Below are 24,676 nucleotides of genomic sequence, written 5' to 3'. Positions count from 1 at the left end.
ATGGAGTTCATCTTTACCCCTTCAGGGATCCTAAAGGGGCCGACAATCTCTCTCCCCATGATTCCAGCCCAAAACATTACTCCACCTCCTCCTTGTTGGCGCTGTAGCCGTGTTTGCGTGGGGTGTCCATCAACCAGCCATCCTCCACTCCATCCATCTGGACCATCGAGCGTTGCACGGCACTCATCCGTGAACAAAACAGTTTTGAAATCAGTCTTCATGTAATGTTTTGCCCACTGGAGCCGTTTCTGCTTGTGTGAAGTGGATAGAGGAGGTCGACAGGATGGCGTATGCACAGCTGCAAACCTCTGAAGGACCCTGCATCTTGTTGGTCGGGGGACGTTGGAGGCAACAACAGCTTCAAAAACTTGTCTGCTGCTATGACAAGGCTTTTTTGCCGCTGCTCTTTTAACCTGACGTAATTGCCTGTAGGAAAGAGTCCTCAATTTGCCCTTATCAGCACGCACACGTGTGTACTGTGAATCAGCTATATACTTCTTGATTGCCAAGACACTTCATCCTGATCATCGCACAATGTTGATTGTAGTCATGCCTTGACCTAAACACTCCACAATTTGTTGCTTCTCAGCAGCCGACACATCCTTTTTCTTTCCCATTTTGGCAGAAAATGTAGGCTGCTTAATAATGTGGGACAGCCTTCTTAAGTAGTCTTGCCTTTCATTGGACACACCTGCCAAACTAATTAGCACAGGTGTCTGCAATTGCTTACAGTGATATAAAGAGCCCTGACACACATCACCATCAATGAGTTTAACTGACAAACAAACAAATTCTTCCCTTATCACTCCTAAACACTTTTGCATAATAATTTGGAACACAGTGTACATGTGCTTTTCCACAAAACACCAGTGGTTCACGTAACTTGCCAACCGTGGTCTGTATGGAGTTGTTCAATAAAGGGCCCAAAATTAAGATAACATAGATGGGAGAGGTCTCTTTGAATAGGAATTCCTAATTATTTGATACTCTGTGAGGGCCAGGCAAAGGGAAAGTTGGACTGGATGGAATCCTGTATGGATTTGGGGAGGGAGACATCGAGGGCCTCAGACTTCGCTGCATTGATTTTAAAATTTGACCATTTAACAAAGTGATCTATTTCAGCCATAACAGCAGGGATGGATATATGTGATTGAGTGATATATACTAGGACATCATCAGCAAATAGAGAGCACTTGTACTCGGTGCCTCCCACCTCAATCCACCTAATATTGGGGTTATGGCGAATTGATGAGAGCAGGTGCTCCGTCACTAGGATGTATAAGAGAGGGGACAGAGGACATCCCTGCCTTGTCCCATTGGTGATTATGAAAGGTGATGAAAATGTTCTGACGCGCCCCCTGGGCCTTGGGACACCCGGAGCCGGACCCTTTTTGGTGGATGCTGGTGGTTGTAGTCTCCGTGGCGGCGACCCGGTTCCGTGGCTCAGGGCGGTCAAATCAGTGGCGGAACTATTTATGTGGTTTTGATGTTTAAATGTCCGACTACACCACCCGTGGATTGCGGTCAGAGTGAACCACCGCTGCAGGGCAGACCGCTGAGGCTGGTGTTGTGGGTGCAGCAGAGCGTAGCATAACTCCCCACGGGAGGAGTATAGCCTCAGGGCAGTGTATGCGGAGGATGGGGGTGATGGTGCAGGGCAGCAGCAGTAATGACATGGAGTCAGTGATGCAGTCCAGGGCCTTTACTCACAGTTCTTATTATCCAGACCACGTCTGCAGGTAACGGCTGCCCACGTCGTACTGTGCGCACCATGTGAGGGGCTCAGACAACTCCCAGATAACTTTGGAGCGCTTCACAAGACCCCCTTTATGTGTCCTTTGTCTGGCCTTTCTTACCAACCCTTCTGTGCGGCTGCCTCGGGTCTCCTCCTGGTAAACTTGGCGCCAGTTTCCCTGACCCTATTTGGTGCCTTCCTAGCGGGTGTAGCGAGGGGCTGCGCCACATAAAATGTCACAGCCTCCGGTTTCTAGCTGAGGGTCATTTCCCGCCTCCACTAGTTTCGGGGACCGGTCTCCCCCTTTGGCCTGACCCCTCCACGCAGGTGGATTCGGGCGTGCGGTGGCGACTCGCCCGTCCGCACCCCTGGGATACCTTCGTTCCTCGTTCCTGGAGCCTTCTCCGCTCCTCTTCCTTCCTTCTCCCTCTTCCAGGCCTGGGCCTCTGTTACTAGGCCCGCCTCCGGAGCAGAGCTCATGCAGAGCCCCTGCTCCCTGTCACTTCTGCTCAGACTTCTCTGCACTGAACTAAGATGGTGCCCACCTTTTATACTCCCTTCTCAATGCACCCAGGAACTGCTTCCTCCCTGCTCCTGCACTACAGGGTTCCCCTTCCTCAGTGTTCCCTCCCCCCACTCCAGCCAGGGACAGAGATTGTCGTGCCCATCTCAGGGGCATATTGGTCGCCCTGCCCCACGGCAATGTGGTGTAATGCATGCAGGTGTCGGGTCCTGATCCACACTCCATCCTTACCTGAGAGTGAGATATCACACCTCTGGGTGAGGTGCAATACCTCTGTAGCAACCGAGCCCTCAGGTTGCTACAGTTCCATTTATCTTCAACCTAGGTGACGTATTGCGATACAGGGCCATGATTTTGGCTATAAAAGGGTCCCTTAGACCCCTACCCCAAACTTTTTAGGAGAATAATATATGGCGTGCCAGGAGACTCTATGGAATGCTTTCTCAGCATCCAACGAGAGTATCTAATTACAAATTTTTAACTGCATCTAGCCCAGGAAATACTTTGTGCCTAGTAGCAGTGTCTGCTAGTCAGCGGATTATCCTGGCTATTAAGCAAGCTACACCACCTGTAGTTTGGACACTTAATTTTTTCAAAGGAAATGCTTCGGGACCACGGGATACTCAGTGAAGAGCCTCAGGAGGCACCCCAAGGCATAGGGGCTGGGACTGGCAGTAGGATGCCTTGCGGTGGACAGCCGAGCTCGATCCTTATAAAAGCTTTTTAACTGCAGCAGCTTTAGTGGACGCTACTAAAGCTGGAATTACGCGGCTGCTGGCATGAGACTTGCCCTCCAATAGATCCTTGTAAATGGATTTAAAGTATATTCATTCAAATTAGAGAGACAATTTAAATTAAAAAGCTTAGAGCTGCCTCCACCACAGGGGGGTTCGCTTGACCCACCAGCGGACAGGCACCAGTATTGGGAGAGGGGGGCTGGCCGTCAGGGTTCACCGCGGCTCTGGCACAAACCCGGCGACACGGAGGTGGCACGGGCAGGAGCGGACTGGCTGTGTCGGCTTCTCACTTTTTGGATTTTAGAAGGGCATGACATGCCTATATCTGTGTCTCCCCCTCCTTTTACTCCTCCACCTCTTTTCTTTTCGCATGACTATATGTACTTGCCACTTTTCCATGTGTTAGTTATGTCTTCTGAGCAGTTTGTCAGCTTTTGGACACCTTTGAAGGTGTTTTCTATGTGTTTCTATGTGCTTTTGTTTGCCTGCCACTGGTTTTAACGGTGTTCGAAGGTGTTCGACGAACAGTTCGACGAACAGTTCGGCGAACACACGGGTGTTCGACGAACCGAACCGAACTCGAACACTACGGGGGTGGCTCAACACTAGTTCACAGTAGCTTTCCAAGACGGTTTTAATGCCCCTTGGAAGAGACGTGGAGGTCACAGTAGCTTAACAAGATGGTTTTAGTGCCCCTTGGAAGAGACGTGGAGGTCACAGTAGCTTAACAAGATGGTTTTAATGCCCCTTGGAAGAGACGTGGAGGTCACAGTAGCTTAACAAGATGGTTTTAATGCCCCTTGGAAGAGACGTGGAGTTCACAGTAGCTTAACAAGATGGTTTTAATGCCCCTTGGGAGTGACGTGGAGGTCAGAGTGGTTTAACAAGACGGTTTTAATGCCCATTGGAAGAGACATGGAGGTCAGAGTGGTTTAACAAGACGGTTTTAATGCCCCTTGGAAGAGACGTGGAGGTCAGAGTGGTTTAACAAGACCGTTTTAATGCCCCTTGGCAGAGACGTGGAGGTCACAGTAGCTTAACAAGACGGTTTTAATGCCCCTTGTAAGAGACGTGAAGGTCACAGTAGCTTAACAAGATGGTTTTAATGCCCCTTGGAAGAGACGTGGCGGTCACAGTAGCTTAAGAAGACGGTTTTAATGCCCCTTGGAAGAGACGTGGAGTTCAGAGTGGTTTAAGAAGACGGTTTTAATGCCCCTTGGAAGAGACGTGAAGGTCACAGTAGCTTAACAAAATGGTTTTAATGCCCCTTCGAAGATAAGTGGAGGTCAGAGTGGTTTAACAATACGGTTTTAATGCCCCTTGGAAGAGGCGTGGAGGTCACAGTAGCTTAACAAGATGGTTTTAATGCCCATTGGAAGAGACGTGGAGTTCACAGTAGCTTAACAAGACGGTTTTAATGCTCCTTGGAAGAGACGTGGAGGTCACAGTAGCTTAACAAGACGGTTTTAATGCCCCTTGGAAGAGACGTGGAGGTCACAGAAGCTTAGCAAGATGGTTATAATGCCCCTTGGAAGAGACATGGAGGTCAGAGTGGTTTAGCAAGACGGTTTGAATGCCCATTGGAAGAGACATGGAGGTCAGAGTGGTTTAACAAGACGGTTTTAATGCCCCTTGGAAGAGACGTGGAGGTCAGAGTGGTTTAACAAGACCGTTTTGATGCCCCTTGGCAGAGACGTGGAGGTCACAGTAGCTTAACAAGACGGTTTTAATGCCCCTTGTAAGAGACGTGAAGGTCACAGTAGCTTAACAAGATGGTTTTAATGCCCCTTGGAAGAGACGTGGCGGTCACAGTAGCTTAACAAGACGGTTTTAATGCCCCTTGGAAGAGACGTGGAGTTCAGAGTGGTTTAAGAAGACGGTTTTAATGCCCCTTGGAAGAGACGTGAAGGTCACAGTAGCTTAACAAAATGGTTTTAATGCCCCTTCGAAGATAAGTGGAGGTCAGAGTGGTTTAACAATACGGTTTTAATGCCCCTTGGAAGAGGCGTGGAGGTCACAGTAGCTTAACAAGATGGTTTTAATGCCCATTGGAAGAGACGTGGAGTTCACAGTAGCTTAACAAGACGGTTTTAATGCTCCTTGGAAGAGACGTGGAGGTCACAGTAGCTTAACAAGACGGTTTTAATGCCCCTTGGAAGAGACGTGGAGGTCACAGAAGCTTAGCAAGATGGTTATAATGCCCCTTGGAAGAGACATGGAGGTCAGAGTGGTTTAGCAAGACGGTTTGAATGCCCATTGGAAGAGACATGGAGGTCAGAGTGGTTTAACAAGACGGTTTTAATGCCCCTTGGAAGAGACGTGGAGGTCAGAGTGGTTTAACAAGACCGTTTTAATGCCCCTTGGCAGAGACGTGGAGGTCACAGTAGCTTAACAAGACGGTTTTAATGCCCCTTGGAAGAGACGTGAAGGTCACAGTAGCTTAACAAGATGGTTTTAATGCCCCTTGGAAGAGACGTGGCGGTCACAGTAGCTTAACAAGACGGTTTTAATGCCCCTTGGAAGAGACGTGGAGTTCAGAGTGGTTTAAGAAGACGGTTTTAATGCCCCTTGGAAGAGACGTGAAGGTCACAGTAGCTTAACAAAATGGTTTTAATGCCCCTTCGAAGATAAGTGGAGGTCAGAGTGGTTTAACAATACGGTTTTAATGCCCCTTGGAAGAGGCGTGGCGGTCACAGTAGCTTAACAAGATGGTTTTAATGCCCATTGGAAGAGACGTGGAGTTCACAGTAGCTTAACAAGACGGTTTTAATGCTCCTTGGAAGAGACGTGGAGGTCACAGTAGCTTAACAAGACGGTTTTAATGCCCCTTGGAAGAGACGTGGAGGTCACAGAAGCTTAGCAAGATGGTTATAATGCCCCTTGGAAGAGACATGGAGGTCAGAGTGGTTTAGCAAGACGGTTTGAATGCCCCTTGGAAGAGACATGGAGGTCAGAGTGGTTTAACAAGACGGTTTTAATTCCCCTTGGAAGAGACGTGGAGGTCAGAGTGGTTTAACAAGACAGCTTTAATGCCCCTTCGAAGAGACATGGAGGTTAGAGTGGTTAAGCAATTTTTTTTAATGCCCCTTGGTAGAGATGTGGAGGTCAGAGTGGTTTAAAAAGACGGTTTTAATGCCCCTTGGAGGGAACGTGGAGGTCACTGTAGCTTAACAAGACGGTTTTAATGCCTCTTTGAAGAGACGTGGAGGTCACAGTAGCTTAACAAGATGGTTTTAATGCCCCTTACAAGAGCCATGCAATACAGCATAATAAAAACATTATTCCCATTATTGGGGAGTGGGCCTCCCATAGCCTTTGCCTATGCCTTCCAAGTAAAAGCTGCCAAAAATTAGGATGGAGGAACTTGCAATGCCCCTTACAAGAGCCATGCAGTACAGCATATTAAAAACATTATTCCCATTATAGGGGAGTGGGTCTCCCATAGTGTTTGCCTATGCCTTCCAAGCAAAAGCTACCAAAAAGTAGGATGGAGGAACTTGAAATGCTGGCAACATGGACCATCGTCACCCTGGTGGTATAGTGGTGGTGGAGGCTGAGGATAAGGAGAAGAGCAAAAGACAGCCGAAATGAGGAAGCGTATACCCATGTCAGTTGACAGGCGAGTGCGCTTATCAGTTATAATTCCCCCAGCGGCACTTAAAACACGCTCCGATAACACGCTAGCAGCAGGGCAGGCCAGGACCTCCAAGGCGAACAGAGTGAGTTCATTCCAAGTGTCCAGCTTGGATACCCAATAATTAAAAGGCACAGAGGAATCACGGAGGACGCTGGTAGGGTCGGCAAGGTACTCCCTCACCATCTTTTGAAACTTTCCACTCCTTGTGAGAGTACCCTGCGCCTCAGGGCCTGTAAGCTGGGCGGGTCTCAGAAAACTGTCCCAGAACGTTGACAGTGTTCCCCTGCCTCTGCTAGATGGGAGTTGCATCTCTCTTGCCTGTACGCCTTCGTTGGTCAACGAACTATGACCTCTGCCGCTAGCGTGTTCAGATGGGAATTTTTTTAACAGTTCTGCAGCAGGGGCCTTCTGGTACTGCCCCATTTTTGTAGACCTCTCCACCTCAGGAATAAGAGAGTGAAAGTTCTCCTTGTAGCGGGGGTCTAAAAGTGTCACCAACCAGTAATAACTGTCACTCAACATTTTGACAACGTGAGGTTCACGGTTAAGGCAGCGTAACATAAAGTCAGCCATGCGTGCCAGACTGGTAACGGGCAAGACTTCCGTGTCCTCACCAAGATGACGACTGACCATGCTCTCCTCCTCCTCCTCCTCCCTGTCCTCAGGCCACTAACGCTGAACCGACGGTATGACAGTTGTACAGGTACGACTGTCTACAGCTCATGATACCAGCTCCTGTTCTTCCTCCTCCTCCTCTCCCTCATTGTCCCCCAATGCACGTTGGGATGAGATGAGGCTGGGCTGTGTGTAATCGCCCGCTATGGCTTCTTGATCCATCTCATCATACTCTGGCTGCAATGCCTCCTCTTTAATTCTCTGCAGAGAGCACTGCAAAAGACAGACAAGTGGGATGCTAACGCTAATGATGGTGTCATCGCCACTCTCCATCTTGGTGGACTCCTCAAAGTTTGTCACGATGGTACATATGTCAGACATCCAGGTCCACTCCTGAGGTCTTATGTGTGGAGTCTGAACTGAATATCGACGGCCTTGTTGCAGCTGGTACTCCACAACTGCTCTCTTCTGCTCACAAATCCTTTGCAACATGTGGAGGGTAGAGTTCCAACGTGTGGGGACATCACACAGCAGTCGGTATGCCGGAAGCTGCAAACGCTGCTGCAACACAGCAAGGGCGGCGGAAGCTGCAGCCGACTTCCGAAAATGTTCTGACAGGAGGCGTACTTTGACGAGCAGATCTGGCAACTCGGGGTACGATTTAAGAATCCGCTGAATCACGAGGTTAAGCACATGAGCCAGGCATGGTAAGTATGTGATCTCGCCTCGCCTCAGAGCCGCCACCAGGTTATGGCCATTGTCACACACGACCATGCCTGGATGTAGGTTCAGCGGTCTCAGCCACAGATCTGCCTGCTCTTTCCAGCTGTCCACAACTCACAAGCAGTGTGAGGTTTATCACCTAAGCTTATGAGTTTCAGCACATCCTGTTGCCGCTTGGATGATGCAGTACTGCAGTCTTTTCAGCTTGTAACTGATGTGGTGATATCTGAGATGGAGGGTGAACATGAGGAGGATGATGCACAGGAGCTGTACACTGTGGGGGCAACTTTGACTGACATAGGGCCCGCAATCCTCGATGTGGGGAGGATGTGTTCCGTACCAAGGTCCGACTGGTTCCCGGCTTCCACTATGTTTACCAAGTGTGCTGTCAGGGAGATGTACCGTCCCTGGCCACAAGCACTTGTCCACGTGTCCGTAGTCAGGTGGACTCTCCCAGTAACTGCGTTGTTGAGGGCACAGCAGATGTTTTGGCACACATGCTTGTGTAGTGTGGGGATGGCACACCGGGCAAAATAGTGTCGGCTGGGGACCGAGTACCAAGGGACGGCCACCACCATAAGGTTGCGGAAGTTTTCCATCTCCACCAGCCTAAAAGGCAGCATTTCCAACGCAAGCAGTCGTGAAATGTGCGAATTTAGGACTGTGGCCTGAGGGGCGTTGGCTGCGAATTTGCGCTTTCATTCAAAGCTCTGGGATATGGACAATTGAACGCTGCGTTGGGACGTGGACGTGGACGTTGATGATGTTTCTTGAGAAGCTGCCATAACAAGTGAAGACTGAGAGAAGGGGGCTTCTTTGCATGCAGTATGGACAGGGGATTGCCTTGCACGCACAACAAGGGGTTCTCTTACATGCACAACAGCGGAAAAAGCAGTTGTGACACCCGCTGACACTGGTCCTTGACCCTGGGGTTCGCCCCACAAAGTCTAGTGCTTTGATGACATGTGCCTGATCATGCTGGTGGTGGTCAAGCAGGTAGTTTTGTCACTCCTGCTGATGCTGGCCTGGCAGTTGGTGCAAATGGCCTTTTTGGGGTTATCAGCAGAGTCTTTAAAAAAATTCCAGACTCTGGAAGACCTACCGGTTGTACTGGCAACGTCCCTCGTATTGGTGTTACGGGGAACGGTTGCCCGCCTTCTGTCTGCGGCCACCACACTGCTTCTTCCTGCCTGTTGGTGTGCTCTGCCTCCCTCCCCCTGTGTGCTGCTGGCCTTGCTCTGCGCGTCCTACTGCCACGTTGGGTCAGTTACTAGATCATCCACCACCTCCTCCTCTTCCACTTCTGCTCCACGGTCCTCCTCCTCACTTCGTGGCAATTGTGTCTCGTCATCGTCCACCTCTTGTGACAAATTGCCAGCGTCGCCTTCCTGTGGCCGTGACTGTTCAAATATTTGGCCATCGCTACATGGGATCTCCTCTTCCACCACTTCAAGCGGAGCAGGCGAGGGGCACAAATATGGAAATGGACCAGTGAAAAGCTCTTCAGAGTGTCCAACTGTGGGATCAGTTGCTGTCTGACGACACTCGGCATGGTGGGAAGAAGGAGCATCAGGGTAAGGAGGAGTATGCAGTCGAGACTCACGGTTACTAACACTTGACCATGTGGAAGACAGACCGGAGGTGGTGGTGCCCAGGTGACTGGAAGTATTATCTGCTATCCAATTAATAACCTGTTCACACTGATCAGTTCGCAATAGTGGTACTGTTGTGTGCTTTCCCTAGTAATTCGGTCAAGAACTGGGAACGAGAAGATGTGGCTGACCTTGGCCATGGCCCCGTCCTCTGCACACACCATCAGCAGAAAGTCCAGTTCCATTTCCCTTGCCACGCGCCTTGCCCATTGTAAATGAAGTAAAATAGCTTACACTCGCACTATCAATGGCAAAAGGGTAATAAAAAGGAAATTTGATCCGTGGAACTGTAAAACCACAGTTCTAGTTATCTGGCCTACACCAGACTCTTAAACAGATATATTTCTGTCTGAACAGTCAGCGAGACACTCAAAATGTTTTTTTTATGCAAAATGGTAGATTACACCCTGATTTGAATTGTGGGAGAGGAAAACCACAGTTCTAGTTATCTGCCCTACACCAGACTCTTTGAAACAGATATATTTGTGTCTGAACAGTCAGCGAGACACTCAAAATGTTTTTTTTTATGCAAAAAAGGCAAAAAAGTGGATAATACAGAGATTTGAACCGTGGAACTGCAAAACCACAGTTCTAGTTATCTGGCCTACACCAGACTCTTTTAAACAGATATATTTGTGTCTGAACAGTCAGTGAGACACTCAAAATGTATTTTTTTATGCAAAGAAGGCAAAAAAGCGGATAATACAGAGATTTGAACAGTGGAACTGCAAAACCACAGTTCTAGGTATCTGGCCTACACCAGGCTCTTTTAAACAGATATATTTGTGTCTGAACAGTCAGCGAGACACTCAAAATGTTTTTTTTATGCAAAGAAGGCAAAAAAGTGGATAATACAGTGATTTGAACCGTGGAACTGCAAAACCACAGTTCTAGTTATCTGGCCTACACCAGACTCTTTTAAACAGATATATTTGTATCTGAACACTCACAGACACACTCAATTATTTTTTTGGGGGGGGAAAAATACCAAAAGGTTAATAAGACGGGTATTTGTACAGTCTGACTGAGGAAAAAAAAAAAAGAGGATTTAGATGAAAAAAAAAGGATTTTCCTCGCCCCTGGAGACCTGGGGCTAACTCTAGCAATTTGAGCAGCTGTAGCACACAGGACAGTAATGCAGAGTTTGTTGGTATAACCACTGCATCTCCTATACAGCCTGCCTGCCTGCCTGATATCTGGGATGGATATTAGTCTTGAGAAGGACTGTTTGTTTGATTTGGCAGGCTTTAGAGACCCTACACTACCTATTTTGCACTGTATATCTCTCCCTAACTCAGCAGTACTTACCCTACACTGTCTGATCCTGGGTGACTGAGTCCAAGATGGCGGCACCCGGTTTTAAATACTCGAGGTGACGCTGTGCGGCCAGCCAATCACTGTAATGCCCACAACCAACATGGCTGTGGCATTACAGTGACTGGCTGGCAATCCCTGCATGTTCATTGGCTCTGTAAAGAGCGCCAAACATGCAGGGCAGAGACCCAAGCTCCCGCCCGAGTAACCCGGAATTGCTCGGTGCTCAATGAATATCCTGAGTAGTGATATGCTCGGGCGAGTACCGAGCAGTGTCGAGCATGCTCGCTCAACACTAATCACTACCAAATATATAATTTTGTTTAGTATCCAAAATTATATCAGTAATGCTATGTAGATGCCCCTACTTTGTCTTAATTTTGCCTTCAGAATAAGTAAGGGTAATCTAGTTGTGACTCTGGTGTGGATTTATACTACATTAAGCACTAAAGTTGAAACATTTTAGGGACATCAATAATATCATTTGGCATCAACACTCAGCGCAAACAGAATTAAGATTAAAAATCATGGTTAGCTTTGGACATAGGACCAGGTAATAAGGGTTGAGTCTTACTTGTAAAACTGGCACCAAATAAAATTAGGAGATAGTTATTGAGTTCCTGAAATACAACTAGCCATTATTCTAGCACCCACTCCTACTAGATTTGACTATTCAGAATGTTTACATAAATCAAAATGATTAGGTGAGTGCTAACTGCACAAGGCAAAAAGGAATCTGTTGTTCAATATCTGTGTAAATGGTAAATTGGTAATTATAATTTGGTAAAATTATTATTATTTATTATTATAGCGCCATTTATTCCATGGCACTTTACATGTGAAAGGGATATACATAGCACAAACAATTACAATAGATTTTGAACAATGCAAGTCGGCGACTGGAACAGGAGGACTGAGGACCCTGCCCGCGAGGGCTCACAATCGAAAGGGGATGGGTGAGAATACAGTAGGTGAGGGTAGAGCAGGTCGTGCAGCGGTATGATGGAGCGAGGGTTACTGCAGGTTGTAGGTTTGTCGGAAGAGGTGGACGAGAGTCTGATGTGTTGGGGTAGAGAGTTCCAGAGTAGGGGGGAAGCACGGGAGAAATCTTGTGTACAATTGAGGGAAGAGAAGACAAGAGGGGAGTAGAGGAGGAGATCTTGGGAGGATCAGAGGTTGTGTGTAGGTAAGTATCAGGAGACTAGGTCACAGATATATGGAGGAGAAAGGTTGCGGATGGCTTTGTATGCCACGGTTAGGGTTTTGAACTGGAATCTCTAGGAAATGGGGAGCCAGTGAAGGGATTGACATAGAGGAGAGGCCAGGGAATAGTGGGGGGGTGGGTGGATTAGTCAGGCAGCAGAGCTTAGGGTTGATTGGAGGGGTGTGAGAGTGTTAGAAGGGAGGCCACAGAGCAGGAGATTATGAGGGCGTGTACTGGTGCTTTTGCAGATTCATGGTTGAGGAATGTGCAGATCGGGGAGATATTTTTGAGTTGGAGTCCGCAGGAAGTGAATAGGGCTTGGATATGTGGTTTGAAGGAGAGATTAGAGTCCAGGGTTACCCCAAGGCAGCGAGCTTGCTGGACTGGGGAGAGTGGGCAGCCATTGACTTTGATGGATAGGTCAGTTGGGAGGGTGGAGTGAGATGGTGAAAAGATGATGAATTCAGTTTTATCCATGTTAAGTTTTAGAAATCTGTCAGAGAAGAAGGATGAAATAGCAGATTGACATTGTGGGATTCTGGTTAGTAGGGAGAAGATATCGGGTCCAGAGAGGTAGATCTGTGTGTCATCAGCATAGAGTTGATACTGAAAGCCATGGGACTCTATGAGCTGTTCCAGGCCAAAGGTGTAGATGGAGAAGAGCAGGGGTCCTAAGACTGAACCTTGGGGGACACCGACAGATAGGGGGCGAGATGAGGAGGTGGTGTGTGAGTGGGAGACTCTGAATGTCCTGTCAGTTAAATATGAGTGTAACGGGTCTGGGAGGCGGAACCTCTGAGCAACTTATACAAGGGGACGGCCCTTGTAAGGAAGCGGGTGGCGACCAGGGAAGACAGGCAGGCAGTCACAGCAGGTGACCGGGACAGTCTCTGGGTAAATGGGCAGGAAGTCACGGCAAGTGACCGGGACAGTCTCTGGGTAAACGGGCAGGAGGTCACAGCAAGTGACCGGGACAGTCTCTGGGTAAACGGGCAGGAGGTCACAGCAAGTGACCGGGACAGTCTCTGGGTAAACGGGCAGGAGGTCACAGCAAGTGACCGGGACAGTCTCTGGGTAAACGGGCAGGTACGACCTGTGACGGCTGAGCCTCCAGGTAGGCTAGCAGGCAGATGGCAGATGAGTGCTCCCAAGTGAGCAGGCGAGAGTCTCTGGATAAGCAGGTGGTCACAGCATGTGACGGCGGAGCCTCCAGGTAGACTAACAGGCAGGTAGCAGATGAGCGCTCCCAGGTGAGCGGGCAAGAGTCTCTGGACTGGCAGGTGGTCACGGCACGTGACGGCGGAGCCTCCAGGTAGGCTAACAGGCAGGTAGCAGATGAGCGCTCCCAGGTGAGCGGGCAAGAGTCTCTGGACTGGCAGGTGGTCACAGCACGTGACGGCGGAGCCTCCAGGTAGGCTAACAGGCAGGTAGCAGATGAGCGCTCCCAGGTGAGCGGGCAAGAGTCTCTGGACTGGCAGGTGGTCACAGCACGTGACGGCGGAGCCTCCAGGTAGGCTAACCGGCAGGTAGCAGATGAGCGCTCTCAGGTGAGCGGGTTAGCTGGTCCATAGACAGACTGACAGGAGTCGGAAGGCAGACCGTCGGACCTCAGGCTAGCAAACGGGTAAGTGGATAACAGGCAGGAATCAGACAGCGAACTGGCAGGAAACTGGCAGGTAACTTTCAGGAAACTGTCAGGTAACTGGAAACGGGACCTGAGGGCTGAAGCAGAGTAGTGAACAGTGCAACAACATTGCTCGGGCACCTCCATTTTGGAGGAGGTGCCTTATATATGGAGGGATCCTCCGGCCATTGGCCGGGGACTCCTTAGGGCGACGCGCGCGGCCCCTTTAAGAGAGGGGGAGCGCACGCGCGGCCCTAAGCACAGTGACCGGGGGAGAGCGGGCGCTGCAAGCAGAGCGGGAGGAAGCCGCAGGGCACGGAGCAGAGAAGTGAGGGGAACAGCGTCCCTGCCTAGCAGGAGGCAGGGACGCCGACGCTACAGTACCCCCCCCTTTAGGCCCCCCCTTTTTTAGGCCAGACAGAAATTTAGCAAAGATGAGAGGGGCATGGATGTTCTCCCGGGGCTCCCATATTCTCTCCTCAGGACCAAACCCCTTCCAATCCACTAGAAAAAAGGTCTTTCCTCTTATCCTTTTGGTGGCCAGAATGTTCTCTACCTCAAACTCGTCTTCAGCAGAAACCGGAGCAGGAGGCGTACCTGTAGACTCGAAAAAGGAGTTAAGTACCACGGGTTTGAGAAGAGATACATGGAAGGAGTTAGGGATCCGTAAGTTGGCCAGGAGTTTCAATTTATAGGCCACCGGGTTAATCTGTTTGATAACCTCCAGTGGGCCGATGAACCGAGGCCCTAACTTATAGGAAGGAATCTTGAGCCGGACATATTTGGATGAGAGCCAGACTTTATCTCCGGGACGAAATTGTGGGGAATCCAGGCGTTTTTTGTCGGCGTGTCTCTTCATCCGCTCGGACGACTGAAGGAGTGCGGATCGGGTACTCTCCCAAATGGAGGAAAATTTGCTAATGAGAGATTCCGCGGCTGGGTTGTCCACAGAGGTGGAGACAGGAAAAGGGATCCGAGGATGCTGACCGAAGACTACAAAAAACCGGGATTTAGAAGAAGATTCGCTCTCGTGATTGTTGTAAGAGAACTCGGCCCATGGTAGGAGATCCACCCAGTCTGAATGGTGGGCATTAACGAAGTGCCGGAGGTAACTGGTCAAATTCTGATTGATCCGCTCCACTTGACCATTGGACTGTGGGTGGTAAGCGGAGAAGTCCAGGGTGACGTCGAGCAGTTTCACGTGAGGTGAACTGAACCCCACGATCCGACACGATGTGGAGAGGCAGACCATGGAGACGGAAGATGTGGCGGATAAAGTCTTTAGCTAGCTCGGGAGCAGACGGGAGGCCTGGCAGGGGAATAAAATGAGCCATTTTGGAAAAGCGGTCAGCGACCACCCAAATGACCGTACAACCGGCAGAGACGGGGAGATCTGTTATGAACTCCATAGCTATATGTTGCCACGGGGCAGCAGGCACAGGCAGAGGAAGAAGGCGGCCAGCAGGCAGGTGTCTCGGAACTTTGTTGCGGGCGCAGGACACACAGGCAGAAACAAAGTCAATTACATCCTTGTGCAGGGTAGGCCACCAGTAGTGCCGGGTAATAAGCTGGAGGGTCTTTTTCTGACCGGCGTGCCCAGCTAGCTTAGACGAGTGACCCCAGTGTAGAATCTTCTCCCGATCGGACTCCGTTACAAACGTCTTACCGGGAGGGAGACGATTTAGGCCCACGGGGGCTACCTGCATTACTCTGGCGGGATCGATGATGTGTTTAGGCTCCTCCTCAAGATCAGACACCAGAAAGGATCGGGACAGGGCGTCAGCTTTGATGTTTTTGTCAGCCGGACGAAAATGAAGAATGAAATCAAAGCGGGCAAAAAACAAAGACCACCGGGCTTGGCGCGGGTTAAGTCTCTGGGCGCTCTGGAGATATGCCAAGTTCTTGTGGTCAGTGTAAATTATTACCGGGTGGAGAGCCCCCTCGAGCAGGTACCGCCACTCCTCCAGTGCCATCTTAATGGCCAACAATTCTCGGTCTCCTATAGAATAATTGCGCTCAGAAGAGGAGAAAAGTTTGGAGAAAAAGCCGCAGGTTACCTTTCTTCCGGAAGAAGATTTTTGGGTAAGTACCGCCCCAGCTCCGGAGGAGGAGGCGTCAACTTCTAGGAAGAATTGTTTGTTGCCGTCCGGACGATGCAGCACCGAGGCGTAGAGGAAGGCCTGTTTTAAGGAAAGAAATGCCTCCTCTGCTTCGGGCGGCCATTCTCTGGGGTTCGTACCTTTATGGGTGAGAGCAGAGATAGGGGCGGTCCGGGAACAGAAGTGCGGTATGAACAGGCGGTAATAGTTGGCGAAGCCCAGGAACCGCTGAATAGCCTTCAACCCCTCTGGTCGGGGCCACTTCTGGATGGCAGACAGTTTCTCAGGATCCATTTGTAGACCTGTCTGAGAGATTATGTAGCCCAGAAATGGAAGAGAGGTCTGCTCAAAGATGCACTTCTCATATTTAGCGTAGAGGTGGTTCTGCCTGAGCCTGAGCAGGACCTGACGAACGTCCCTCCGGTGAGTAGGAAGATCCGGAGAGAAGACCAAGATATCGTCCAGGTACACCACCACGCAGGAGTAGAGAAGATCACGGAAGATGTCATTGACCAACTCTTGAAAGACGGCAGGAGCGTTACAGAGACCGAAGGGCATCACAAGGTACTCATAGTGGCCGTCCCGGGTCTTGAATGCCGTCTTCCACTCATCCCCCTGACGGATACGGACCAGGTTATACGCCCCACGGAGATCCAGTTTGGTGAAGATTCTAGCCCCCCTCAGACGGTCAAATAATTCAGGAATAAGCGGAAGGGGGTATTTATTCTTCACAGTAATCTGGTTTAGGCCTCTATAGTCTATACATGGACGGAGTGAGCCGTTCTTCTTTTTGACAAAGAAGAAGCCTGCTCCCGCCGGGGAGGTAGATTTCCGGATAAATCCCCAGGCCAGGTTCTCCTCAATATATTCAGACATGGACCGGGTTTCAGCAGCGGACAAAGGGTAGATTCGCCCACGGGGAGGAGTAGAGCCGGGCATCAGGTCGATTGGGCAGTCGTATGGTCTATGAGGAGGTAAAGTCTCTGCCTCTTTTTTATTGAAGACATCCGCATAAGACCAATAGGGAACCGGAAGACCGGGCAGATTGGCTGGGGTAGGAGAAGGACGGGCAGGACGAACGGGAACTAGACAAGTCTTATGGCAGTCCTGTCCCCAGCGAAGGACCTCTCCGGTCTGCCAGTCAAGCACGGGTGCATGTTTCTGGAGCCAAGGCAGGCCAAGCAATAGTGCGTGAGAGAGTCCAGGCAGAACATGAAAGGAGATGCTCTCAGAATGCAGCATTCCCACCTGTAGAGTCAGAGATTCGGTGATGAGTTGGATGGGATGTGGTAAGAGACCCCCATCCACGGCGGCGACAGATAAAGGTACGGCCAGAGGTTTGGTGGGAATGTGGTATTTTTCTACCAGGGATTGAGAGATGAGATTTCCAGCAGCTCCAGAGTCAAGTTGAGCCAGTTCAAAATAGCGGTTCTCTCCGCAGAAGATAGAAACATACAGCATCAGGGATGGAGAGGGTTTACTTTTGTCTAGGGCGACCTCTCTGAGCGATCCTAGATACAGGCGTTTCCCGACCTCTCAGGGCAGGAACGGATCCGGTGCTCCTTACTGCCACAGTAGAAACAGCTCCCCTCGGCACGACGTAAGTCTTGACGGGTCTTGACCATCTTGGTCTGGTCGACCTGCATAGGCTCAGGTGAGTGTGCCTGGGAAGTAACAGAGGGAGTGACGGGTCTCTGGAAGGTAGGGACTAGACGTGGAATCCTCCTCTCACGGGTGACCTCCCTAGCGCGCTCCTGGAACCGGATGTCAATCCGGGTGGCAAGTGTAATCAAGTCGTCGAGAGTGGTAGGAATGTCCCGACCGGCGAGTTCATCTTTAATACGGCCGGACAGACCCTCCCAGAAGACGGACACCAGGGCGTCATTATCCCAGGCCAGCTCCGAAGCAAGGGTACGGAACCGTATGGCATATTGGCCCACGGTGAGACTCCCTTGACGGAGGCGTAGCAGAGATGAGGCGGATGAGGTCTTCCGTCCGGGTTCGTCGAAGACCTTCCGGAAAGCCGTGAGAAAGGCTAGCAGGTCGGACACCAGAGGGTCTCCTCTCTCCCATAGAGGATTTAGCCAAGCCAGTTCCTCTCCCGTGAGATGGGACATGATGAAGGCTACTTTGGCCCGGTCGGAATTAAACTGGTGGGACTGGTGTTCAAAGTGCAGGGTGCACTGGTTAATGAAGCCCCGAGCTTGAGCGGAGTCGCCTCCGAAGCCAGGAGGTGCAGAAAGCCGGATTCCAGAGCAGGATACTATGGTATTGGTGGGCAGCGGAGCAGCCGGGCTGCGAGTCATGACACTAGCGGTGGTTGCTGGTGGGGCGGTCAAAGTGTCCAGGCGAGTATTGACATTCCGCAGGTGACCCAGGATGGACTCCTGTTGGGACCTCTGTCGGGACAGTTCATGACAAAGGTCCGAGAGCGAGGGAGCGTGGGTGCCACCGGGTTCCATGGCCCGAGCAAACTGTAACGGATCTGGGAGGCGGAACCTCTGAGCAACTTATACAAGGGGATGGTCCTTGTAAGGAAGCGGGTGGCGACCAGGGAAGACAGGCAGGCAGTCACAGCAGGTGACCGGGAGAGTCTCTGGGTAAACAGGCAGGAGGTCACGGCAAGTGACCGGGACAGTCTCTGGGTAAACGGGCAGGAGGTCACAGCAAGTGACCGGGACAGTCTCTGGGTAAATGGGCAGGAGGTCACAGCAAGTGACCGGGACAGTCTCTGGGTAAACGGGCAGGAGGTCACAGCAAGTGACCGGGACAGTCTCTGGGTAAACGGGCAGGTACGACCTGTGACGGCTGAGCCTCCAGGTAGGCTAGCAGGCAGATGGCAGATGAGTGCTCCCAGGTGAGCAGGCGAGAGTCTCTGGATAAGCAGGTGGTCACAGCATGTAACAGCGGAGCCTCCAGGTAGGCTAACAGGCAGGTAGCAGATGAGCGCTCCCAGGTGAGCGGGCAAGAGTCTCTGGACTGGAAGGTGGTCACAGCACGTGACGGCGGAGCCTCCAGGTAGGCTAACAGGCAGGTAGCAGATGAGCGCTCCCAGGTGAGCGGGCAAGAGTCTCTGGACTGGCAGGTGGTCACAGCACGTGACGGCGGAGCCTCCAGGTAGGCTAACAGGCAGGTAGCAGATGAGTGCTCCCAGGTGAGCGGGCAAGAGTCTCTGGACTGGCAGGTGGTCACAGCACGTGACGGCGGAGCCTCCAGGTAGGCTAACAGGCAGGTAGCAGATGAGCGCTCCCAGGTGAGCGGGCAAGAGTCTCTGGACTGGCAGGTGGTCACAGCACGTGACGGCGGAGCCTCCAGGTAGGCTAACAGGCAGGTAGCAGATGAGTGCTCCCAGGTGAGCGGGCAAGAGTCTCTGGACTGGCAGGTGGTCACAGCACGTGACGGCGGAGCCTCCAGGTAGGCTAACAGGCAGGTAGCAGATGAGCGCTCCCAGGTGAGCGGGTTAGCTGGTCCATAGACAGACAGACAGGAGTCGGAAGGCAGACCGTCGGACCTCAGGCTAGCAAACGGGTAAGCGGAGAAAAGCAGGAATCAGACAGCGAACTGGCAGGAAACTGGCAGGAAACTGGAAACGGGACCTGAGGGCTGAAGCAGAGTAGTGAACAGTGCAACAACATTGCTCGGGCACCTCCATTTTTGAGGAGGTGCCTTATATATGGAGGGATCCTCCGGCCATTGGCCGGGGACTCCTTAGGGCGACGCGCGCGGCCCCTTTAAGAGAGGGGGAGCGCGCGCGCGCCCTAAGCACAGTGACCGGGGGAGAGCAGGCGCTGCAAGCAGAGCGGGAGGAAGCCGCCGGGCACGGAGCAGAGAGGTGAGGGGAACAGCGTCCCTGCCTAGCAGGAGGCAGGGACGCCGACGCTACAATGAGGAGATCCAAGATAGGGCCAGGCCTTGGATGCCAAGAGATGAGAGAGCCTGTAGTAAGAGAGAATGGTCCACTGTGTCAAAGGCAGATGAAAGGTCCAGGAGGAGGAGGACAGAGTTGTGTCACTTGGATTTGGCAATTAGTAGGTCATTGGTGACTTTAGTCTGGGCAGTTTCAGTGGAGTGGTGCGGTCGGAAGCCATATTGTAAGCAGTCAAAGAGGGAGCAGGAGGAGAGGTGGGAGGACAGTTCAGAATGGACGTGGTGCTCCAGTAGTTTTGAGACGTAAGGGAGAAGTGATATTGGGCGATAGCTAGACAGAGAGGATGGGTCGAGGGATGGCTTTTTGAGGATGGATGTGATCGAGGCATATTTGAAGCATGAGGGGAAGACACCAGTTTTTAGTGACAGGTTGAAAAGGTGGGTTATTGTTGGGATGAAGACTGTGGTGAGGTTAGGGATTATGTGGGACGGGATTGGGTCAAGTTCACAGGTGGTAAGGTGTGAGTTGGAGAGTAAAGAGGAAATTCGGTATATATTCTGTATTTATATATATATGTATATATATATACTGTATATACAGTACAGACCAAAAGTTTGGACACACCTTCTCATTTAAAGAATTTTCTGTATTTTCATGACTATGAAAATTGTACATTCACACTGAAGGCATCAAAACTATGAATTAACACATGTGGAATTATATACTTAACAAAAAAGTGTGAAACAACTGAAAATATGTCTTATATTCTAAGTTCTTCAAAGTTGCCACCTTTTGCTTTGATGACTGATTTGCACACTCTTGGCATTCTCTTGATGAGCTTCAAGAGGTAATCACCGGAAATGGTTTTCACTTCACAGGTGTGCCCTGTCATGCTTAATAAGTCAGATTTCTTGCATTATAAATGGAGTTGGGACCATCAGTTGTGTTGTGCAGAAGTCTGGTGGATACACAGCTGATAGTCCCACTGAATAGACTGTTAGAATTTGTATTATGGCAAGAAAAAAGCAGCTAAGTAAAGAAAAACGAGTGGCCATCATTACTTTAAGAAATGAAGGTCAGTCAGTGCAAAAAATTTGGAAAACTTTGAAAGTATCCCCAAGTGCAGTTGCAAAAACCATCAAGCGCTACAAAGAAACTGGCTCACATGAGGACCACCCCAGGCGTCACCTCTGCTTCTGAGTATAAGTTTATCCGAGTCACCAGCCTCAGAAATCGCAGGTTAACAGCAGCTCAGATTAGAGGCCAGGTCAATGCCACACAGAGTTCTAGCAGCAGACACATCTCTTCAACAACTGTTAAGAGGAGACTTTGTGCAGCAGGCCTTCATGGTAAAATAGCTGCTAGGAAACCACTGCTAAGGACAGGCAACAAGCAGGAGAGACTTGTTTGGGCTAAAGAACACAAGGAATGGACATTAGACCAGTGGAAATCTGTGCTTTGGTCTGATGAGTTCAAATTTGAGATCTTTGGTTCCAACCACCGTGTCTTTGTGCGACGCAGAAAAGGTGAACGGATGAACTCTACATGCCTGGTTCCCACCATGAAGAATGGAGGAGGAGGTGTGATCGTGTGGGGGTGCTTTGCTGGTGACACTGTTGGGGATTTATTCAAAATTGAAGGCATACTGAACCAGCATGGCTACCATAGCATCTTGCAGCGGCATGCTATTCCATCCGGTTTGTGTTTAGTTGGACCATCATTTATTTTTCAACAGGACAATGACCCCAAACACACCTCCAGGCTGTGTAAGGGCTATTTGACCAAGAAGGAGAGTGATGGGGTGCTGCGCCAGATGACCTGGCCTCCTCAGTCACTAGACCTGAACCCAATCGAGATGGTTTGGGGTGAGCTGGACCGCAGAGTGAAGGCAAAATGGCCAACAAGTGCTAAGCATCTCTGGGAACTCCTTCAAGATTGTTGGAAGACCATTTCCAGTGACTACCTCTTGAAGCTCATCAAGAGAATGCCAAGAGTGTGCAAAGCAGTCATCAAAGCAAAAGGTGGCTACTTTGAAGAGCCTAGAATATAAGACATATTTTCAGTTGTTTCACACTTTTTGTTAAGTATATAATTCCACATGTGTTAATTCATAGTTTTGATGCCTTCAGTGTGAATGTACAATTTTCATAGTCATGAAAATACAGAAAAATCTTTAAATGAGACGGTGTGTCCAAACTTTTGGTCTGTACTGTATATATACCTATATACACACAAACACACTCACATACTGTATCTCACAAAAGTGAATACAACCTTCACATTTATGTAAATATTTTATTATATCTTTTCATGGGACAACACTGAAGATATGACACTTTGATACAATGTAAAGTAGTCAGTGTACAGCTTGTGTAACAGTGTAAACGCCCAGAACTTTGTGAACTATTTCAAATTGCTTTTTCTTTTGCTTTGCGGTAATTCGCTAACAGGTATCAACCGTACCTGGAGTCAATGCCTATGGGAATGTATCAATGGTACAAATAGGAAATATTTCAGGATATATAGACACGCCAGACCCTCCAACAATTATTAGCTATTTGCCTGGACTTTTGTACAAGTTCAGCTGCAGTTATCCATTGGAGTATTTGGTCAACAACACCCAACTTGCTTCGTAAGTATATATTTCAAATATGTAAAAGTTTGTTATAAACTCTTTGGAAAAACATGCATTTCCACCAAGGTATTTTTTCATCAAAACAAAGTAAAATGGCTTAGGATAATGAAAAAAATAGTAAATTATCTTTTACTTACACTTGCTAACATTATTTTAATAATCATATGATGTAGATGATTGTGAAATTCTTACAATTAACTTACTGAAGAAGACTATCTTGAAAATTAGAAATTAAAGTAATTAATTTTTTTCAAATTCAACTAATTATAACATTCTAGTTAATTATTAATGCAGTAGCAAAAAAAAAAACTTCCTATCCAGCCCAGCCTCTTCAGCTTGATTGATAGCTCGCTGTCTGTGTGACTTCAGGCTGCAGGCAAGAAAATCAGACAGTGAGCTATCAATCAAGCTAAAGAGGTAGGTGCTGGGCAGGGGAAAAAATCTGTGGAGACAGAGGATGATTAAGTGCTCCGTCACACCCAGAACACTTAACCCCTCATTTGCATATCACTTAAAATGCTATTTTTTCAGGACTGCAGCAACAGATAGGAGACATAAAGGTGTTGATAGATTTAGCTTTCAAAAACCTGCATACCCATATTTGCCCTTTGATGAGGGAAGTTGCACTTACTGACAAATGTCCTTTAACATGAAAAGTTGATTTAAACAATAGGTCATTTTCTGATTACATATACTCTTTAACAATATACTGCAGATAATTTATTTTATGGAGGCTCTCAACTATAATCCTTTTAATAAGGTAAAGAATGCTCTAAATTCAGTGAAATTAGTTACAAAATAGTGAAAGGTGTCATTTCAAGGTTGAGCACAAATGAATGTGAATTAATTTGGTATGGAAGGGGTCAAAAACATTTTATACTCACCTCTCCTTGGCCAGTCACCCACAAGACTCTTCCATCTACTATCCTCCTATCAGCTGAGTATTCAATTCACCAGTCCCCATGACATCACATAGATCGAGTTTGCGTTTTTCCTGTGGGGGCCTAATGAATGGAAGACCCGACTGGAAGGAAGTTAGACAAGCCCATTGGAGGACCGGCAGTGACGGAACAGGCACAATAAGGACTGAGAAGGGTCGAGTATACGATTTTTTAAAATCCGTTTATGGCCCTCAATTATCCAGCAAATTACTCGTCTGTTAGGTCTATATTGCTGGATTCAAAGGAAGCAAGTTACAAAAAATTTGGATTCTTATGAATCACCTCAAACCAATTTGCTCCTCTCTATGATATATACAGTGGCTTGCGAAAGTTTTCACCCCCTTGAATTTTTACTTATTTTGCTACATTGCAACCTGTGTTTGAATATTTTGTAATCCGATTTGTGTGTGATGCATCAGCACTAAATAGTCTAAGTTAGTGAATTGAAGTGAGAAAACTATAGGCATAAATTAAATTTATGGGATCAAATAACTAAAAATTGGCTTGTGCATATGTATTCTTCCCCTTTGTTACGAAGCCTCTAAAAATTTTTGGTGCAAGCAATTACCTTCATAAGTCACATGCTTAGTGAAAGGAAGTGCACCTGTGTGCAATCTAAGTGTCACATGGTCTGTCAGTATATACATACATTTTCTGAAAGCCCACAGAGGCTGCAACACCAATAAGCAAGAGGCTAAGCAAACTAAAAACACCATGAAGACCAAGAAGATCTCCAAACAAGTCAGGGACAAAGTTGTTGAGAAGTATAAGTCAGGGTTGGGTTATAAAAAAATTCCAATCTCTGATGATCCCCCAGAGCACCATGAAATCCATTATCATCAAATAGAAAGAACATGGTACCACAACAAACCTGCCAAGAGAGGGCCGTCCATCAAAACTCTCAGCCCAGGCAAGGAGGGCTGAGAGTTTTGGTAACTCTGAAGCAGGTAACTCTGAAGCAGCTGCAGAGTTCCCAAACAGAGATTGAAGTATCTGTCCATACGACCATAATAAGCCTTAAACTCCGTAGAGGTGGCCTTTATAGAAGAGTAGGTAGAAAAAAAGCCGTTCCTTACACACAAAAGTTGTAAGGCTAATTTTGAGTTTGCCAAATTACATGTGAGAAACTCCCCAAATGTATGGCGGAAGGTGCTGTGGTCAAATGAGATCAAAGTTGAACTTTTTGGCCAATAAGGTAAACGCTAAACCAACACAGCTCATCACCCCAAGAACAGCTTCCCCACAGTGAAACATGGTGATGGCAGAATCATGCTTTAGGGATGTTATTCAGCAGCAGGGACAGAGAAAATGGTCCTAGTCGAGGGGAAGATAAATGGTGCGAAATACAGGGATATTCTAAAACAAAACC

The 24,676-nt window shown here is 48.9% G+C and overlaps 1 protein-coding gene across 1 annotated transcript in view; it reads left to right on the top strand.

Annotated features, from left to right (window-relative positions):
• LOC141252069 (zona pellucida-like domain-containing protein 1) overlaps positions 1 to 24,676 on the top strand; it is a 420,789-nt gene that overhangs the window by 132,920 nt on the left and 263,193 nt on the right. Inside the window, exon 3 of the mRNA XM_073670458.1 lies at positions 22,182 to 22,363. Coding sequence (XP_073526559.1) covers positions 22,182 to 22,363 — 182 coding nt within the window. The remainder of the gene's footprint in view (positions 1 to 22,181; positions 22,364 to 24,676) is intronic.

The sequence above is a fragment of the Phyllobates terribilis genome, unplaced genomic scaffold (assembly GCF_046119375.1).
Source record: "Phyllobates terribilis strain yellow unplaced genomic scaffold, ASM4611937v1 Scaffold_2__4_contigs__length_985480577, whole genome shotgun sequence".
Taxonomy (NCBI): Eukaryota; Metazoa; Chordata; class Amphibia; order Anura; family Dendrobatidae; genus Phyllobates; species Phyllobates terribilis.
Note: the sequence above shows the minus strand (reverse complement) of the source record. Positions and strands in the feature narration are given on the sequence as shown.